At 36.3% G+C, this 16,015-nt stretch overlaps 1 protein-coding gene across 1 annotated transcript in view; it reads right to left on the reverse strand.

Moving 5' to 3' along the window:
- Window positions 1-14,488, reverse strand: part of LOC105532097 (inversin) — a gene marked incomplete at its 5' end in the record, with an annotated part of 64,855 nt that extends 50,367 nt beyond the window's left edge. The window contains 5 exons of the mRNA XM_011970201.1: window positions 832-1,061; window positions 1,533-1,688; window positions 7,658-7,829; window positions 11,862-11,971; window positions 14,308-14,488. Of these exons, the coding sequence (XP_011825591.1) occupies window positions 832-1,061; window positions 1,533-1,688; window positions 7,658-7,829; window positions 11,862-11,971; window positions 14,308-14,488 (849 nt within the window). The remainder of the gene's footprint in view (window positions 1-831; window positions 1,062-1,532; window positions 1,689-7,657; window positions 7,830-11,861; window positions 11,972-14,307) is intronic.
- Between the last annotated feature and the right edge of the window lie 1,527 nt (window positions 14,489-16,015).

The following is a 16,015-nucleotide window of genomic DNA, read 5'->3' on the forward strand; positions in this document are numbered from 1 at the left end:
GATTCCTCAAGGATCTAGAACTAGAAATACCATTTGACCCAGCCATCCCATTACTGGGTATATACCCAAAGGATTATAAATCATGCTGCTATAAAGGCACATGCACATGTATGTTTATTGTGGCATTATGCACAATAACAAAGACCTGGAACCAACCGAAATGTCCATCAATGATAGACTGGATCAAGAAAATGTGGCACGTATACACCATGGAATACTATGCAGCCATAAAAAAGGATGAGTTCATGTTCTTTGTAGGGACGTGGATGCAGCTGGAAACCATCATTCTCAGCAAACTATTGCAAGGACAGAAAACCAAACACCGTGTGTTCTCACTCATAGGTGGGAATTGAGCAATGAGAACACTTGGACACATGGTGTGGGGAGCAGGGAGGGATAGTAGCATTAGGAGATACACACCTAATGTAAATGATGAGTTGATGGGTGCAGCACACCCCCATGGCACATGTATACATATGTAACAAACCTGCAAATTGTGCACATGTACCCTGGAACTTAAAGTATAATTAAAAAAAAGAAAAAGAAAATCATGTAATATATTTATTTTTATACATGCATACATATGTATACCATGCAATCTTTTATAAAAGTCATAAAATTATTTCAAGTCTATATTATAACTATGTTAAATTATATATATATAAAAAGACTGGAAGAGAACATGGATAAATAATAGTCTTGATTAACAGATGGATTTGTGGGTGATCTCTTCATCTTGTAAACTGTTGTTTTACTTATGTTTACAACAAAGAAGAAATACTCTAAATTCTTTGGAGCAAACTTAATATAGAAAAGACATAGAATTTCTACCTCTTTGTCTTGAATGTTAGGGTCTGCATTATTTTCCATGAGAACTGCCATGCAGTTGATATAGCCTCCATATGCAGCACACTGCAAAGGGGTTCTTCCTGCATAATCCTGAACATTTGGATTGATCTTATTTTCTATTAATATTTGGCAAACATCAGCATTTCCTCCCAGTGCTGCCCAATGTAGAAGAGAATGTCCGTCTTGGTCAACTAGATCTACTCTTGCTCCACCTAGAAAAGCACAAATATAATGAAAATGTCTAATAGAAATAGCATTTATTAAAATGAATAGAAGTAAAAAAACCACAATTCTTCCTTAAATGCATTTATTTAAAATGAATAGAAGTAAAATAATAAGAATTGTTCCTTAAATGCTTTATTCTTGTGGAAATGCTTCCACATACATTGTCTACTTCAGATTTTCACAATAAGCTTGTAAATTGGACTGGCTAGGAATCACTCCCCCTTTATATAAAATAAAATTGAGGATCAGGCAGGTGAAGTGACTTTTCCCATATCAAGCAACTCCCAACAAGTGGAGCTAGGAGTAGAACTTGAGGTTCCTCACGCCATGTTGGGTAATCATCCCTTCATCCTTGTACTTGTGCAGCTTTCTGGTAAGGAAAGCTTTATCTCAAACAGAGTATGCAAGAATTCCTACCTGTTAAGAGAGACTTATTAGGAGTACCGTTATTAACCCACCTTTAATGAGTGTCTGAATCACATCTTTGTGTCCCATCTCACAGGCTCGGAAAAGTGGAGTATGTTTCATAACGTCAGTAGTATCCACTTGAGCGTTATTTTCCAGTAATAACTTCACGGTGCTGACATGGCCAGAAAGGGCAGCAGCATGCAAAGCTAAAAGGGAACCAAAAGAAAGTGATGAATTAGTCAATAACAACTTCACCTTTTAAATTATTATATGTCCTTTCTTCTCTTGATTTCCCCATCATTTTGAATAAATGCAATCTCAATTTTAAGGATTCCCTAATTTATTTTTTGCTTTTTTAGATTGTGCCTTCCTCCCTATGCATATGTATCACTCACACTTTCCCCTTTCCTTCTACCTTTCTCTTCTTGCTATTTTCTTCCTTTCCATCCTGTTGGTCTGAAATGGTATCCTCTTCTAAGCTACTAGTTTTCTCTTTTCAGCTATTAGTTTTCTCTTTTTCTCTTTCAAGACAGCAAGAAAACAATACAAAGAGAAATGATTTAAATGATGTACACAATTCTGCCCAACAACCCACTCAATAAGCACATGTCCCTAAGGGATCATGTGACTGGAGACATCAATAGACTGTTCCTTCCATTGGTTAAATGTGCTGTTCCTTCAATTGGCTTGTGTACCCCAGTGGTACTGAAAAGCATGTACATCTTGCTGCATTGAGTGCATTTTTAATACAATATCACTCCAAATACAAGCCAGCTACTTCCCCAGGGCTCAATTTAAGAAACAGCGAGGTGGCACATGTCTATAGTCCCAGCTACTTGGGAGGCTGAGGCAGGAGGACTGCTTGAACCCAAGAGGTCCAGACCAGTCTGGAGAAAATAGGAAGACCTTATCTCAAAAAAAGAAAAGAAAAGAAACAGGAATTTGCCTCACTGGAGAAAAACTGAGATGGAATATGGCCTCCTCTCTTGTGCCTTCCAGAGGTTTTAAAGAGTAATTTTGATTAAATGTGTTTCATGTTACACTGACTCCTGCCTATGTTACTCCACTGTAATGCTTGGCTTATGTCATCCCTCTATAGGTTTGAATTAGCCAAAATAACACTTCAGATGCCTGGGCCAGTTCGAAGTATTATGGCTCTATAAGGCCTAGAACAGTGTCTTTTTCATAAAGGGTGATCCATGGAGCAAACCTGGGATGCAGATTTTTGGGCTGAGTAGTATTATAATGCTGGATGTTTAGCATGGAATACAATAGATACGGTTACATTCTAGGAAGGAAAGCAAAACAAAACAATTCTCCATCAATAAAGTATTATACAATGATAATTGGTATAATTAAAGTAATAAAAACTGTTTTGATATGTAGAATCACTGAGGGACTACTTTTGATTGGTGGTTACAGATAGCTTTGCATAAGAGTGGATGTTTAAGCTGAGAACTGAACCATGAAAAAGACAGAGTGAGACTCCGTATCAAAAAATAAAATAAAAAATAAAATAAAATAAAAATAACCTTGAACTTAACTATTGTTACTCCCACTTTGAAAAGTGGTGCACGTTTCTATAGAAACTTATTTTTTAAATGTAATTTTATATTACAGAAACCTTCAAACATATTCAAAAGTAGACAATGGTCCAGTGAACTCAATATAGCTATCACCCAGCTTCAACAATTATCAATACATGGCTAATCTTGTTTTATTTATTTATTGAGCAAAGGAAGAGTTAGTACAGGACAGGAACGACTGTGTGTGTTTAAGGAAGGAAGGGTAGTTGCAGCACAGTAAGTGACAGTGGAGTAAGTCAGAAAGGTAGAAAAGGCCAGATCACAAATGATCCTATCGGCCAGTGATGGAAGACATTTGAAGGGCTTTATGTAGTGGAGTGATATTATCTGATTTATGCTTTAAACAGATGACTCTAGCTGTTCTGAGGAGAATGTATTTGTAGTAGATTAAAATATAAGCAGGGAGACCAGTAAACATTTCGGCAGTAGACTGAGTGAAAAATGATGGTGGTCTGACTAGGGTGGTTGGAATGGAGATGGAGAGAAACAGAATGATTTAGAACACGTTTTGGAGGTGGAGTCAACAGGACTTGCTACAGGATTTGACATAGAATCTCTGTCCGTGTAGCCTGGGAATCTGAATTTAAACAAACACCTCTAGTAATTCTTATGCCATTCTTGAATTTGGGAACCATTGACCTAAATGGCTAAATGTTAGTTTGACCTAGACAAGATTCAGACAGGTATGAGTAACTTCAAATATCTGAAGTGCTATCACATGGAAGACAGCACAGGGTAGAACATTCAGTTTGACAAATCTTGGCTCAGTATAAGGAAGAACATTCTAATGGAGTTAAGATGGCAGTAGTGGGTTTTCTATATTGGAGCTGTTCAACAAGAGGCTGAAAGACCACTGCTGAGAATATCATAAAGCAGATGAAAGCATCATATAATATCTGTGATATTTCAGTGATTTCACATTTTAAGAGCGTAAGAACCCTTTTCCCCCAAATGGAAATTTATAAAACACCTAATATATAAAACAAGTAAGAGTTGAGTGGTTCTGACTAAATCAGAAGTGGAGCATTACCCACTCGACTGTCTATTCCCTCAGCTAAGTATTTCAGGTACCTCTATAGAAAACTGTTGTTATGAAGAACATGGTTTGGAAAACCCTGGGCTAGATTTAGTTTTAAGGTGACTTCTAATTCTGAAATGCTACAATTCTGTGATGTGGCATCCAGTATGAAATATACTCTACAGATAACATCAATATCAAATTTTTTAAAAAGATAAAATTTCAGTTAAGTAACAGTTAAAATTAATGATCATATTAAAAGAAATTCCCCATTTATAACTATTTGAATTTACTTTATATTTATTTATTTATTTGAGACAGAGTCTCACTCTATTGCCCAAGCTGGAGTGTAGTGGCATGATCTTGGCTCACTGCAACCTCCGCCTCCCGGGTTCAAGTGATTCTCCTGTCTCAGCCTCCCGAGTAGCTGGGACTACAGATGCCCACCACTATGCCCGGCTAATTTTTGTATTTTTAGTACAGGCGGGGTTTCACCATGTTGGCCAGGCTGGTCTCGAACTCCTGACCTCAAACGATCTACCCACCTCGGCCTCCCAAAGTGCTGGGATTACAGGCGTGAGCCACTGCGCCTGGCCTGAATTTTCTTTATTTAAAAATAACCTTAGGTCAACCATTACTCCTTCTTTGAAAAGTACTGCAAGTTTATATAGAAACTTAATTTTTTAAAAATGTAACTTTATATTACGGAAACCTTCAAACATATTCAAAAGCAGACAATTGTCCAGTGAACTCAATATAGCTATCACCCAGCTTCAACAATTATCAGTACATGGCTAATCTTGTTTTATTTAACCACGATTCATTTCCTCTACTTCTGACTGTTTTGAAAAAAATTCTAGAGTCATATCCTTTCATCTGTAAATATTTTGGTATCTTTGAAAAACAAGGATTCTTTTTTTAAACACCTCACTGTATCAGTTAGGATCCAGTCAGAAGACGGAAACCATACCAGATATAATAGATGGAATTCAGTATAAATAATTGCTGGCTTTGTATTGAAGAAATGAAAAGGCAGAAAGAAAACACTAAGGTACCACGGGGGTAGCAAATGCAAGAAATAGCTACCAATCCTGGCACTGGGAGTACATAAAGAAGAGAATGAAATTACTGAAACCTAAAAGCTTAGAAGAGCCCTGAAGAATGAAAACTCAACCTCTGAGGAATGGCTCTGCTTGGCTGGTGCTGTTGTGTCTGACAAGGGTGTGCTGAGGCTGACACTGTGAATGTTGGAAACCTGCAGAGTGAAATTACTGTGTTGAAGAAGCATTACTAGGGTGATGCTGACCATAGCAGAAAATAAAAACAACAACAGGCCGGACGAGGTGGCTCACACCTGTAATCCAAGCACTTTGGGAAGCTGAGGTGGGAGGATTGCTTGAGCCCGGGAGTTTGAGACCAGCCTGGGCAACATAGTGAGATCCCATCTATTACTATTATTATTATTATTATTATTATTTTACTTTTTTTCCTAAAAAAAGAAAACAAGAAAAAAGCAAGAGCAGGATGCAAACAGAAAGATGTAATCCCTTGTCCCTCTTCCAGTCTTCCAGTCTCCCTCCAATGCTCCCTGTTGGTGGACTCTAAAAGGGCACCTGTGGCAAAGGGGAAATGTGATTTGCAGAGCCCCAGGCCCAGCGCTGCAAAGAAAGGACAAAAGGATAAACACGAAGCTGAGAGACAATAGTTTGATCACTGGTAAAACCATAATGCTGTTATCACACCTAAAAAATACTAACAGAAATTCTGTAATGTTCAATAATATTGACATTTTCCTGATGGCTGTAACATTTTTTATAGTTTATTTATTTGAGTCAGGATCCAAATAATGTCCATATATTGCTATTGGTAACACCTCTTTTTAATGGGAAGGGAAAAAAAATCCTTGTAGAGGGATGATAGAGAAGAACTCACTTTCACAGAAAAGAAATGTCAGGAAGGCATCTCTGACATAATAACATCCCCACAGAAGAAAGAAACCAGCAAATTAATGAATCTGAGAAGAATTTATGTCTGAACTTCAACCATGGTGCATATGAGAAAGATACTTTTGGTCAAAGAGTGCAAGTATCCTTGCCCATACCTTATTCAAATACCTGAAAAAGTTAAACTAAAATCAAAGCTAGTGATAAAGTGGAAGAATATATAATGGAAATCTGACAAAAAATTAAATGTTCAGATCATTTATAAAGTCAACATCCTATGTGTCTGCACTATGCCCCTTAAGAAATTTAAGATCTGCTGGCCGGGCATGGTGGCTCACACCCGTAATCCCAGCACTTTGGGAGGCTGAGGCAGGTAGATTGCTTGAGCTCAGAAGTTCGAGACCACCCTGGGCAACACAGTGAAACCCCGTTTCTACTAAAATACAAAAAGAAAAAAAAATTAGCCGGGTTTGGTGGCATGCGCCTATAGTCCCAGCTAGTTGGGAGGCTGAGGCAGGAGACTTGCTTGAACTTGGGAGGCAGAGGTTGCAGTGAGCCAAGATCATGCCACTGCACTCCCAGCCTGGGTGACAGAGTGAGACTCCATTTCAAAAAAAAAGAAATTTAAGATCTGCTGTAAGGCTTTGATAGATAAATACTTTTGAAAGTTAAAGTCTTTATCATAAAATTGAATTGTCTTCTTAAAATATTTTTTTTGAGGCTGCGGTTGTCTTCGTATAGGGGGGGAGATTTTAAGTAAAGCAACTCCCCTCCCTTCTCTCTCCCTACTGTTGCATCAATAGTTTTGGTGGCCAAGAAAAATCTTTTTCAGGATAACAGTAGATGCAAATGGTTCTAGCATGTTTCTACAAATAAAAAAACATAACGTGGAGAAGCCCATCACTGATTTTTTATTCTATTCAGTGCTATTGTAGTAGTATGTAATTTCTCCTTCTCTTTCTGAGTTGTAAGTAGGATACAGTACACAAGGAAGAGACCTCCAAGTTGACACTGAGGCTGAAAAACTTTACCTTTCATTAACCAACACATAGGTAAAGGCCTCTCCTATTAGAGAAAGAAATTAAAATAAGCATCTAGTAAGAGTTTTTCAAGCAAGGTTGATTTGAAGCTTGGAAGCTTCTAGAGCCATGGGGGGTTATCTCTAAAAATGGGAGATTCAGGATGTGGTAATACTATTCAAACCTGAGAAAACAGCACAGTAAAGGAGACTGCTGAGAATACACTTAGATGTGTGCATTCCTTAAATATAATTCTAAATTTTTGAAAATATAATTATTGACAATTAAATATGGATAGTTTTAAAGTATAGGTTTTGTTTTTTTTACAAAAAGATAAATGATCAGAAGAGTCCCCATAATCATGTCTAAGGAGCAACCAAATGCAACCATTCATTTGGTAGAAACATATTTTAATCTTAGCCATAATACTGAAGAAATAAAGCCTTTGGAGTGATATTCTGGCAAACCCAAACTTAACACTGAAGACCAAAGTCAAACAATATTAGATTAGGAACAAAGATTTCAAGTTGCTATTTTACAAGTTTTATAGCAACATCTACACTTTGGAACCTGAGTGAAAGCAAATTGAATGTGTCTACCAGTTCTCACCTGTACCTCCATATTTGTCAGCCATGTTAATATCAATGTCCGATTTTAAACTCAGCATAGTCCTAAGGACATCATCACTGCCTTTGCCAGCTGCCCACATAAAGGATGTTCTTCCTTCTAGGTCTGAATCATCTTTCACTGAAGGATGTTTTAAAAACACTTTAACTGTTTCCTGTAAGAAAACTTGATTTAAAAAATGGAGACAAAACAGTAGTATTTTCTATGGTAATAAAGTCATATAATAATATGTGACTTCCATTAAGAAGCAAAGCATTTTCCCCTTGCTTTTGAATTAAATTAAATTATCTTTTTGTTAATGACAGAACTACAATTTTCATCGAAGATAACAATCCTCTGTCCTTACAAATTAGTTGTAGTGTCCGTAACACTTCACAAACATAACCTAACTCTCCCATTCAACATCCTCAAAATGGAAAGTAATCATCTTCAATCAAGCTTGGAAACTTTATAGGTCATTGTTTGAGTGACAGTTGCAAAACTCAGAATTATTCAGTGTTTTATTTATTAATGAACAAAATTTAAACATTTTCTTTCTATTTCTCTCTTCTCTCTTCCCTTCTCTTCTCTTCCCTCCCTCCCTCCCTCCCTCCCTTCCTTCTTTCGTTCTTTCATTGTTTCTTTCTTTCTTTCTTTGTTTCTTTCTTTCTTTCTTGAGGGAGTCTCACTCTGTTGCCCAGGTTGGAGTGCAGTGGTGCAATCTCGGCTCACTGCAACCTCCGCCTCTTGCATTCAAGCAATTCTCCTGCCTTAGCCTCCTGAGTAGCTGAGTGTCACCACACTTGGTTAATTTTTGTATTATTAGTAGAGATGGGGTTTTACCATGTTGGCCCAGCTGGTCTTGAACTCCTGACCTCAAGTGATCCGTCCATCTTGGCCTCCCAAAGTGCTGGAATTACAGGCATGAACCACTGTACCTGGCCATAAAACACATGTTTTCTTGGGCATTTTACATGAGACCCATCTATTCAGGCATGCCTCCAGAGAAGGTTCTGCATTCTCTCACTGTGTTTTTTGTTTGTTTGCTTTTGCCTTAAATCCAGGAACAAACTGGAATTATGTGATTAGTTACTAAACATTTTTTAAATGGTTAATGCATTTATTGAATTCTGATTGATGGTTACTGAGAAATGCAGTGCTCAATTCATTAAAACAAATATTTATTCAGCAATTCCTTTATTACTGAATTGTCCTTCTTCTATGGAATCACACAAAAATTAGGACTGGCCCGTATGCGGTGGCTCACGCCTGTAATCCCTGCACTTTGGGAGGCCGAGGCGGGCGGATCACAAGGTCAGGAGATTGAGAGCATCCTGGCCAACATGGTGAAACCCTGTCTCTACTAAAATATAACAAAATTAGCCAGGCACGGTGGCACATGCCTGTAGTCCCAGCTACTTGAGAGGTTGAGGCAGGGGAACTGATTGAACTTGGGAGACGGAGGTTGCAGTGAGCAGAGATCACATCCTTGCACTCCAGCCTGGGCAACAGAGTGAGACTCCATCTCAAATAAAAACAAAAACAAAACCAAAAAAAAAAACCAAAAACAACAACAACAACAAAAATTAGGACCTTTGACAATTCTATTAGTGCCTCACAATTTTAATGGGGGTTAATATTCCAGCATTTTAAATTGCTTCTTTCCTCAGAACTCAGACTCATATAAACTTTTAGAAAGACCATAGAAACTTTTGATTGAATTGAGGTAAAAGAGTTTCAGACAAAAAATGCTGGAGGCTATGAGCTGATGAAAAATGTATAAAATGTTGACTCTCAGTATTTTACAGAAAGAAGAATTCAAGAGCTCATCTAATCCAGTTCCTTATTTTACAGATGAAGAAATTTAGGTTCCAAGGTCACATAAATATTGGTGGCAGATAAAGGAAGAGTCCGGGGTTAAATAACAGCACTCCTTCCACAGCATCACACACTGCTTTCTACTTTTAAGACTATTTGTTGAGTTACTGAGGTATAATAACTTACTGTTCCTAAAGTCTAATGTATATTAAGCATATTAAATATATTTGAGTCAAGAAATGAATTTTAAAAGTTTGTGATTTTTTGCTTTGTTTCCTTTTACTAATTTGCAAACATTTCTTTGCTGAGTATGTTTTTACTTAATGATGAATGTTTACAGGGCTCTGTATGTGTAGGGGAATGTGTCCATATTTTTCAAGGAGCGAGATGTAATTTCTCGTCAGTTATTAGACGACAATGAGATCAAGGGACTTGAAATTGAGCTTACATAATTTGTATAATTATTAAAAATCAACTCTGGAATTGGCAGATTATCTAACAAAATATTTTTTTGAATAAAATTATTATATCATATTATTGAATCATCATAAAGAATAATGTTCTACCATTCTTTCTTGTTTCCATTAGCACACCTATTTAATTATTGGTGTCTGTATATATATTAAATTTGGAGTCTAAGTTTTGGGTTAAAGCCCATGAGCAAGTCATTTAATCTCATGGAACCTTGCTTTGTTTTGTTTTGTTTTCTATAAACAGGGGATAACACATCTAATAGCCTTGTGTTGACTTATGGGTTGAGCTGTGATTTCCATAGATTGACTAGGCTGGGTCAAGTTAATTTCCTATCTATTTGTAATAAAAAAAACCTTCTCCAAAAATACTGCTTTGTTAGGTGATAACAGATAATGATTTGTCAAACCTCTAGGTGGTAAATTGAATAAGTTGTTAGGAATACCAAGAAGCAAGGATTAGAGGAATAGTTGTTCTGGATACCAGAGTCGGGAAGGGTGTGAAGATAAGATATTTTAGAGATCTGAGTGTTTAACAGAGCATTTGGAGAGGTCACGAAGATGAAATTATACTATGCTTGATGATAGTATTATTTATTTATTTATTTATTTTTGAGATGAAGTCTTGCTCTGTCACCCAGGCTGGAGTGCAGTGGCACTATCTTGGCTCACTGCAACCTCCGCCTCCCAGGTTCAAGCGATTCTCCTCCCTCAGCCTCCCGGCTAATTTTTGTATGTTTAGTAGAAACAGTGTTTCCACCATGTTGGCCAGGTTGTTCTCCAACTCCAGACCTTAGGTGATCTGCCCATCTCGGCCTCCCAAAGTGCTGGGATTACAGGCGTGAGCTACCATGCCTGACCTGATAGTATTATTATAATTTAATGAAACTAAGGGTTTCACTATGCATATCCATGTAGAAGGCAGCAAAATCTGTTTTAACATGTGCATTCTTGGATGAATCTGGTTCTTCATGGCCATTCATACTCAGGAAGCTGAAGTAGCCTAGACACTATCATGTTGCGGGGTGGACTGGGGACATAATGGATGAGAAAGGGGAGGGGAAGAACTATGAATAATATTCAGTATTTTTGGAAATAATTCATTTTTGCATTCTCAGATGTATAATATATATAATTATCAACACTAGTAGTAATGAGAGTACATTCTATTTCTTCAGTACGTGCTCTATGCCAAGGTATACAGCAGGCACTTGTCATAAATTTTCTCTAATCTTTACAACAATCCTGAAAGAAAAGGTATAATTATCCTCATCTTACATATGAAGAAACTAAGATTAAGAAACTTGTGTAAGGTAATAATGCAGTTTAGCAAACCGCACAGACAGGATTCTAGCTGAGATTGTTCTAGTTCCAAAGCCTTGCCACACTGCTTTAAGGACAATTACACATGGCTGGCTGAACACTAAGATGTTCTTAGTGCTATAAAAGTAATACAAAGATGAAGTACTCTTACTGTAAAGTAAAATGTTACGCTTAACATTAAAATAAAAACTGTATAAAACTTCAGATGTGACTAACAAAAAAAAAAAAAAACAAAAAAAACCTTAGACTATCACTTGCATCAGAGTGAACAGCATGAACCATTGTTAAAAGGTAATTGATACATAAAAACAGACAAATGAGTCTAAGTAAATCTGGGAAAAGCTGAATAAGATCAGTGGATTGTATCAGTGTCAATTTCCTGTTTATGATATTGTATTGGATGTTACCGTTAGAGTGAATTAGGTGTAGGAGTGCAAAAAGCTTATTGGAAAAATAAAGAAAAAAAAAAGAGTGAACTAGGTGAAGGGTACATGAAACCTTGTTGTATTATTTCCTACAACTACATATGAATCTATGATTATATAAAAATAAAAATTTTCACTAAGAAAAAAAGAGCATTGTCTTGTTTTACTCACAGCAAAGTTACTCTGAGCAGCATAGTGCAAAGGTGTGGCTCCTTGGCTGTCAGATGGGATAGTTCCAGACTTATTTCTTTCTAAAAGGAGATGGACAATCTGTGCATGGCCTGAGAAAAGACACAAAAAGGTAATTATCACTTATAAAGGACGTTAATTAATTTATAATCTACTTAAATGAAAAAGGTAAGAAAATTCACTGACACACAATACAGCATTCACAGTGGTTTCTGAACAGCAGCCCCCAATGCAGCCTCTTCTAATTTCTCACTAACATATTAATATGAGGTAGAACAGAATGAAAACTTACTAAAAACTTAATGCTTCAATCAGGTAGGAATGAATTAAGTATACTTGTCAGACTGAGAAAAAACTATATTAGGCATCACCTCATCGCATTCCCTTCACTTTATAAAGCTGCCTAAAGCAAAGGAGGGGAAGTTGCTTTAGAACCAAGCCCTCTTAGCCTTCACTGCTCCTACTCTCAAGGTTCCATTGCCCAACCAAACAGAACTGCATAGCTGTTGTCTTCTATTCAGGTGGACAAACTATAATACAACCTCTTCTATCTCTGAGGCCTCCCATCCCTATATTCTCCTTCCCACAATCTTTTATTATATTTATATTTTATAACATCTAGGCAGTGATTTCAAATCTCAGAAAACAAGTGGGCAGGCATGATGAGGCAGCAATGAAGACAATATAGTGCATTCTAGTGGATGTGATCTCCACAAGTGAAGAGCTGTAGAAAATACTAAAAAATGAACTAGTATATATAGGAAACCTGAAATTTTATATACTCTATTGCTTTCAGATATTGGAGAATGAAGAAGATGCCCCACTAGCAGAGCAAGGATATACTGCTTAAAAGCCAGGCAGAAAAAAGTAATTTGAGTGGAAGTTGTGCTCATCTATCTGCTCTCCAGAAGTGGTCTAAGATGGAGTTCTCCATAATATAAATGTGGGATCAAAGACAATCTGTGCCACATAGTTACTCTAAACACATTTCATTTTGTTTGAGAAATAAAGGGAAAAATTCAGTAAAGACTACATAAAAACATACTACAGGAAAGTGAAAAAGAAGCACTGTCAGAAAGATAAACAGCATACCTCTGAAAATGATCTAGAGAAGGATCCAGAGGAAAATTTCAGGAAACTGGTATCCTCGACTTAGTGCAAAAAGAGATGGCTTCTACGAAACAGAAACAGGGTATTCTAAGAAGAAAACAGAGTGAAATGAAAAAGTAATGGAAGGAAGTTAAAAGGAAATGAAATGAGATAAAAAGAAATATAGGTAAGAAAAGGAAATAAAAATATAACCCAAAATACAATCTATATAGGAGGCAGAAAGAAAGCAAAACTTACAGAACTTACAGTCAATTTAGTTATGTGGAGACAAATTTGCCAAGTAAGCCCAGAATCCAGAGGAAAAAGGAAAAGGGATGTAAGATGAAATCTGACTAATAATTATAAATCTGGCAATAAAAGTGGGTGCACACATAAACACCATTTTTTAAAAAAAGATAATGTGTAATTTAAAAATTAAGATCAAGATTATAATAATTAGGGGGAAAATCTCAGATTATATTAACAAGTACTAAAAGAGTGATGAGTATCTGTGCTAAATTTTTTGTCTTAAACAGGTGGGAGTCAATAGATGCATTTTTGCTCTTGACTCTGATTCAGGCTTTAAAAAGTTTTTGATAAATTTAAAAGTAACCACTAATAGAACCTAAATCCTTCTAAAACATTAGGCAATTCAAAACCAAATAACAACAACAAATCTAATCCATATACCAAAGAGTAGAAAGTAAAGGAAACAGGAAACAAAACCAAACAAACAAACAAACAAAAAATGTTAAACTGAAAACACTAATAATACCAGGATAGCAGGAAAAAAAAGTCCTGATTATTTATCTTATAACAATGACTACTAATGGGTAAAACTCCTTCACTGAAAGAGAAAGACTCTCAGATTGACTCCACACACAAAAAAATCCAACATACACATAAAACATACACATATATACACTCTCTCATCTATAAAAGTGATCTTCAAAAAGGTTAAGTAAAAGGCATTTCAGGAAAATATAAAGAAAAAACCTCAAATATCATAGTATTAGCACAAACATAAAATTAAAGCCCTCCTCCCCAAAAATATAGGCGCTGAATATGAAAAGAGGTTTATGTTACATTTACATGTTGTCAATAAACATGAATTACTTTTATAACAAAAATTTAAAGTTAAGACATGTTGAAATTAAAACTAATATTTAACAGAAAATAAATTTATATTACTATAATTTAGTTTATAAAACAATGCAACATATCAGTTAGAAATCAAAATAATTAACTAGGAGTTGGGAGCGAACAGTGGAAGGGAAGGCATAGAAATATTCCTATACTCATGCAGTTTCATCTACTGTTGATCCTTTGAGTCACATACCTAATAAAGCTGCCCAGTGCAGTGGGGTTCGAAATAAGTTATCATAAGACGTTATATTGCAGCTTTCATATGAGGTCAAGACATCAACCACGGTCACATTCCCATCAGCAACTGCAAAGTGAAGAGGAGTTCGACCCTCGTAGTCTTGCCAGTTCAGTAAAGACTCCGTTGGAGCAGCATCCTGATTTGAAGGAACCAGAGACTTCAGACATACATGGAATCCTCAATAAATTACATTTGGTGTAAGTATTTTTTTCTTTCTTTCTTTTTTAGGGACAGGGTCTCATTCTGTCACCCAGGTTGGAGTACAGTGGCATGATCACAGCTCACTGCACCCTCAAACTCCTGGGCTCAAGCAATCTTCCTGTCTCAGCTTCCCAAGTAGCTGGGACTACAGGCACACCCTGCCACACCTGGCTAATTTTTGTGATTTTTGTAGAGATGGGGTTTTGCCATGTTGCTCAGGCTGGTCTTTAATTCCTGGGCTCAAGCAATTCTTCTACCTCAGCCTCCCAAAATGCTGGGATTATGGTGTGAGTCACTGTGCCCAGCCTGGCACAAGAATTAACTGAGGAATTTTCGAAATAAGATCTCTACATTCTCTCTCAGCACAAGTGATAAATCATGGAAAAAGTACAAAGTCTAAATCTTTAAAAAATTATTTTCATATTTAATTATAAAAAGTACAGAAAAGAATATAACCATTACATACTGATTATCTAGATTAAAAAGGTGTCAACATTTTGCCCGATATGCTTTTGTTTCTGTTATGGTTCAACTAGAGATGTATGTTTTATACTTTTGTACATATGCATGTATCCATAAACAATACATAAATTTTGTATGCGTGTTTTCAATATTCACATTATGGCAATGGACCTGTATCCTTTGGAAATTCTTTCTTTCAACACTATACTTTGGATATCTATGTTGGTACTAGTTTAGTTATTGAGGTGCTTGAATAAACCACGATTTAGTTATCTATTTTCCTATTGAGGGACATTTAGGCTATTCCCATTTTTTTTCACTACTACAGATAATGCTGCAATTAATGTTTCCTTTACATGTCACTTGTAGCACATGTGTGAGATTTTTCCACAGGCTAGATACCTAGAAGGGGAACTGCTGGGGTGAAGGATAACTTCAAATACCTTCAAATTGTCACATCACTCTCCAAATGGTCTTACCAATTAACACTGCCATGACAATATGTAAAAGTTTTTATTTCCCTACATGCTGGCACAAATTAATCATTTGGTGTTATCAAGCCTACTGCATTTTTCCCTTATGGTTATGAAAGACATTTCACTGCTATTTTAACTTGCAGTTCATTTATGAATGGGGTTGAGATTTTTCAATCATGTGTTTATTAGTGATTCAGTTTGATATGTCTGTAAATGGACAGTTCAAAACGTTAATTAATTTTTCGACTGGATCTCTGTAGCAGGCATTATGAAAATTACCAGGCAGATTTGAAAAGGAACCAAATAGAACTTTTAGAAGTGAAAAATTTAATCACTAAGATTAAAGGTTCAATGGATAGGGTAAACAACAGGTTGGACTTATTTGAAGACTTAGAAAACTGGAAGAGAGATCTGATGTTATTACCCAGAATGCAGCAGAAAGAGACAAGGAGATGAGAATATAAAAGAGAAGTTAAAAGACATGGAGGATTAGATAAAATGCCTTAAAATATATATAATTGGAG

The sequence above is a fragment of the Mandrillus leucophaeus genome, unplaced genomic scaffold (assembly GCF_000951045.1).
Source record: "Mandrillus leucophaeus isolate KB7577 unplaced genomic scaffold, Mleu.le_1.0 Scaffold1200, whole genome shotgun sequence".
In the NCBI taxonomy this organism is placed as follows: domain Eukaryota; kingdom Metazoa; phylum Chordata; class Mammalia; order Primates; family Cercopithecidae; genus Mandrillus; species Mandrillus leucophaeus.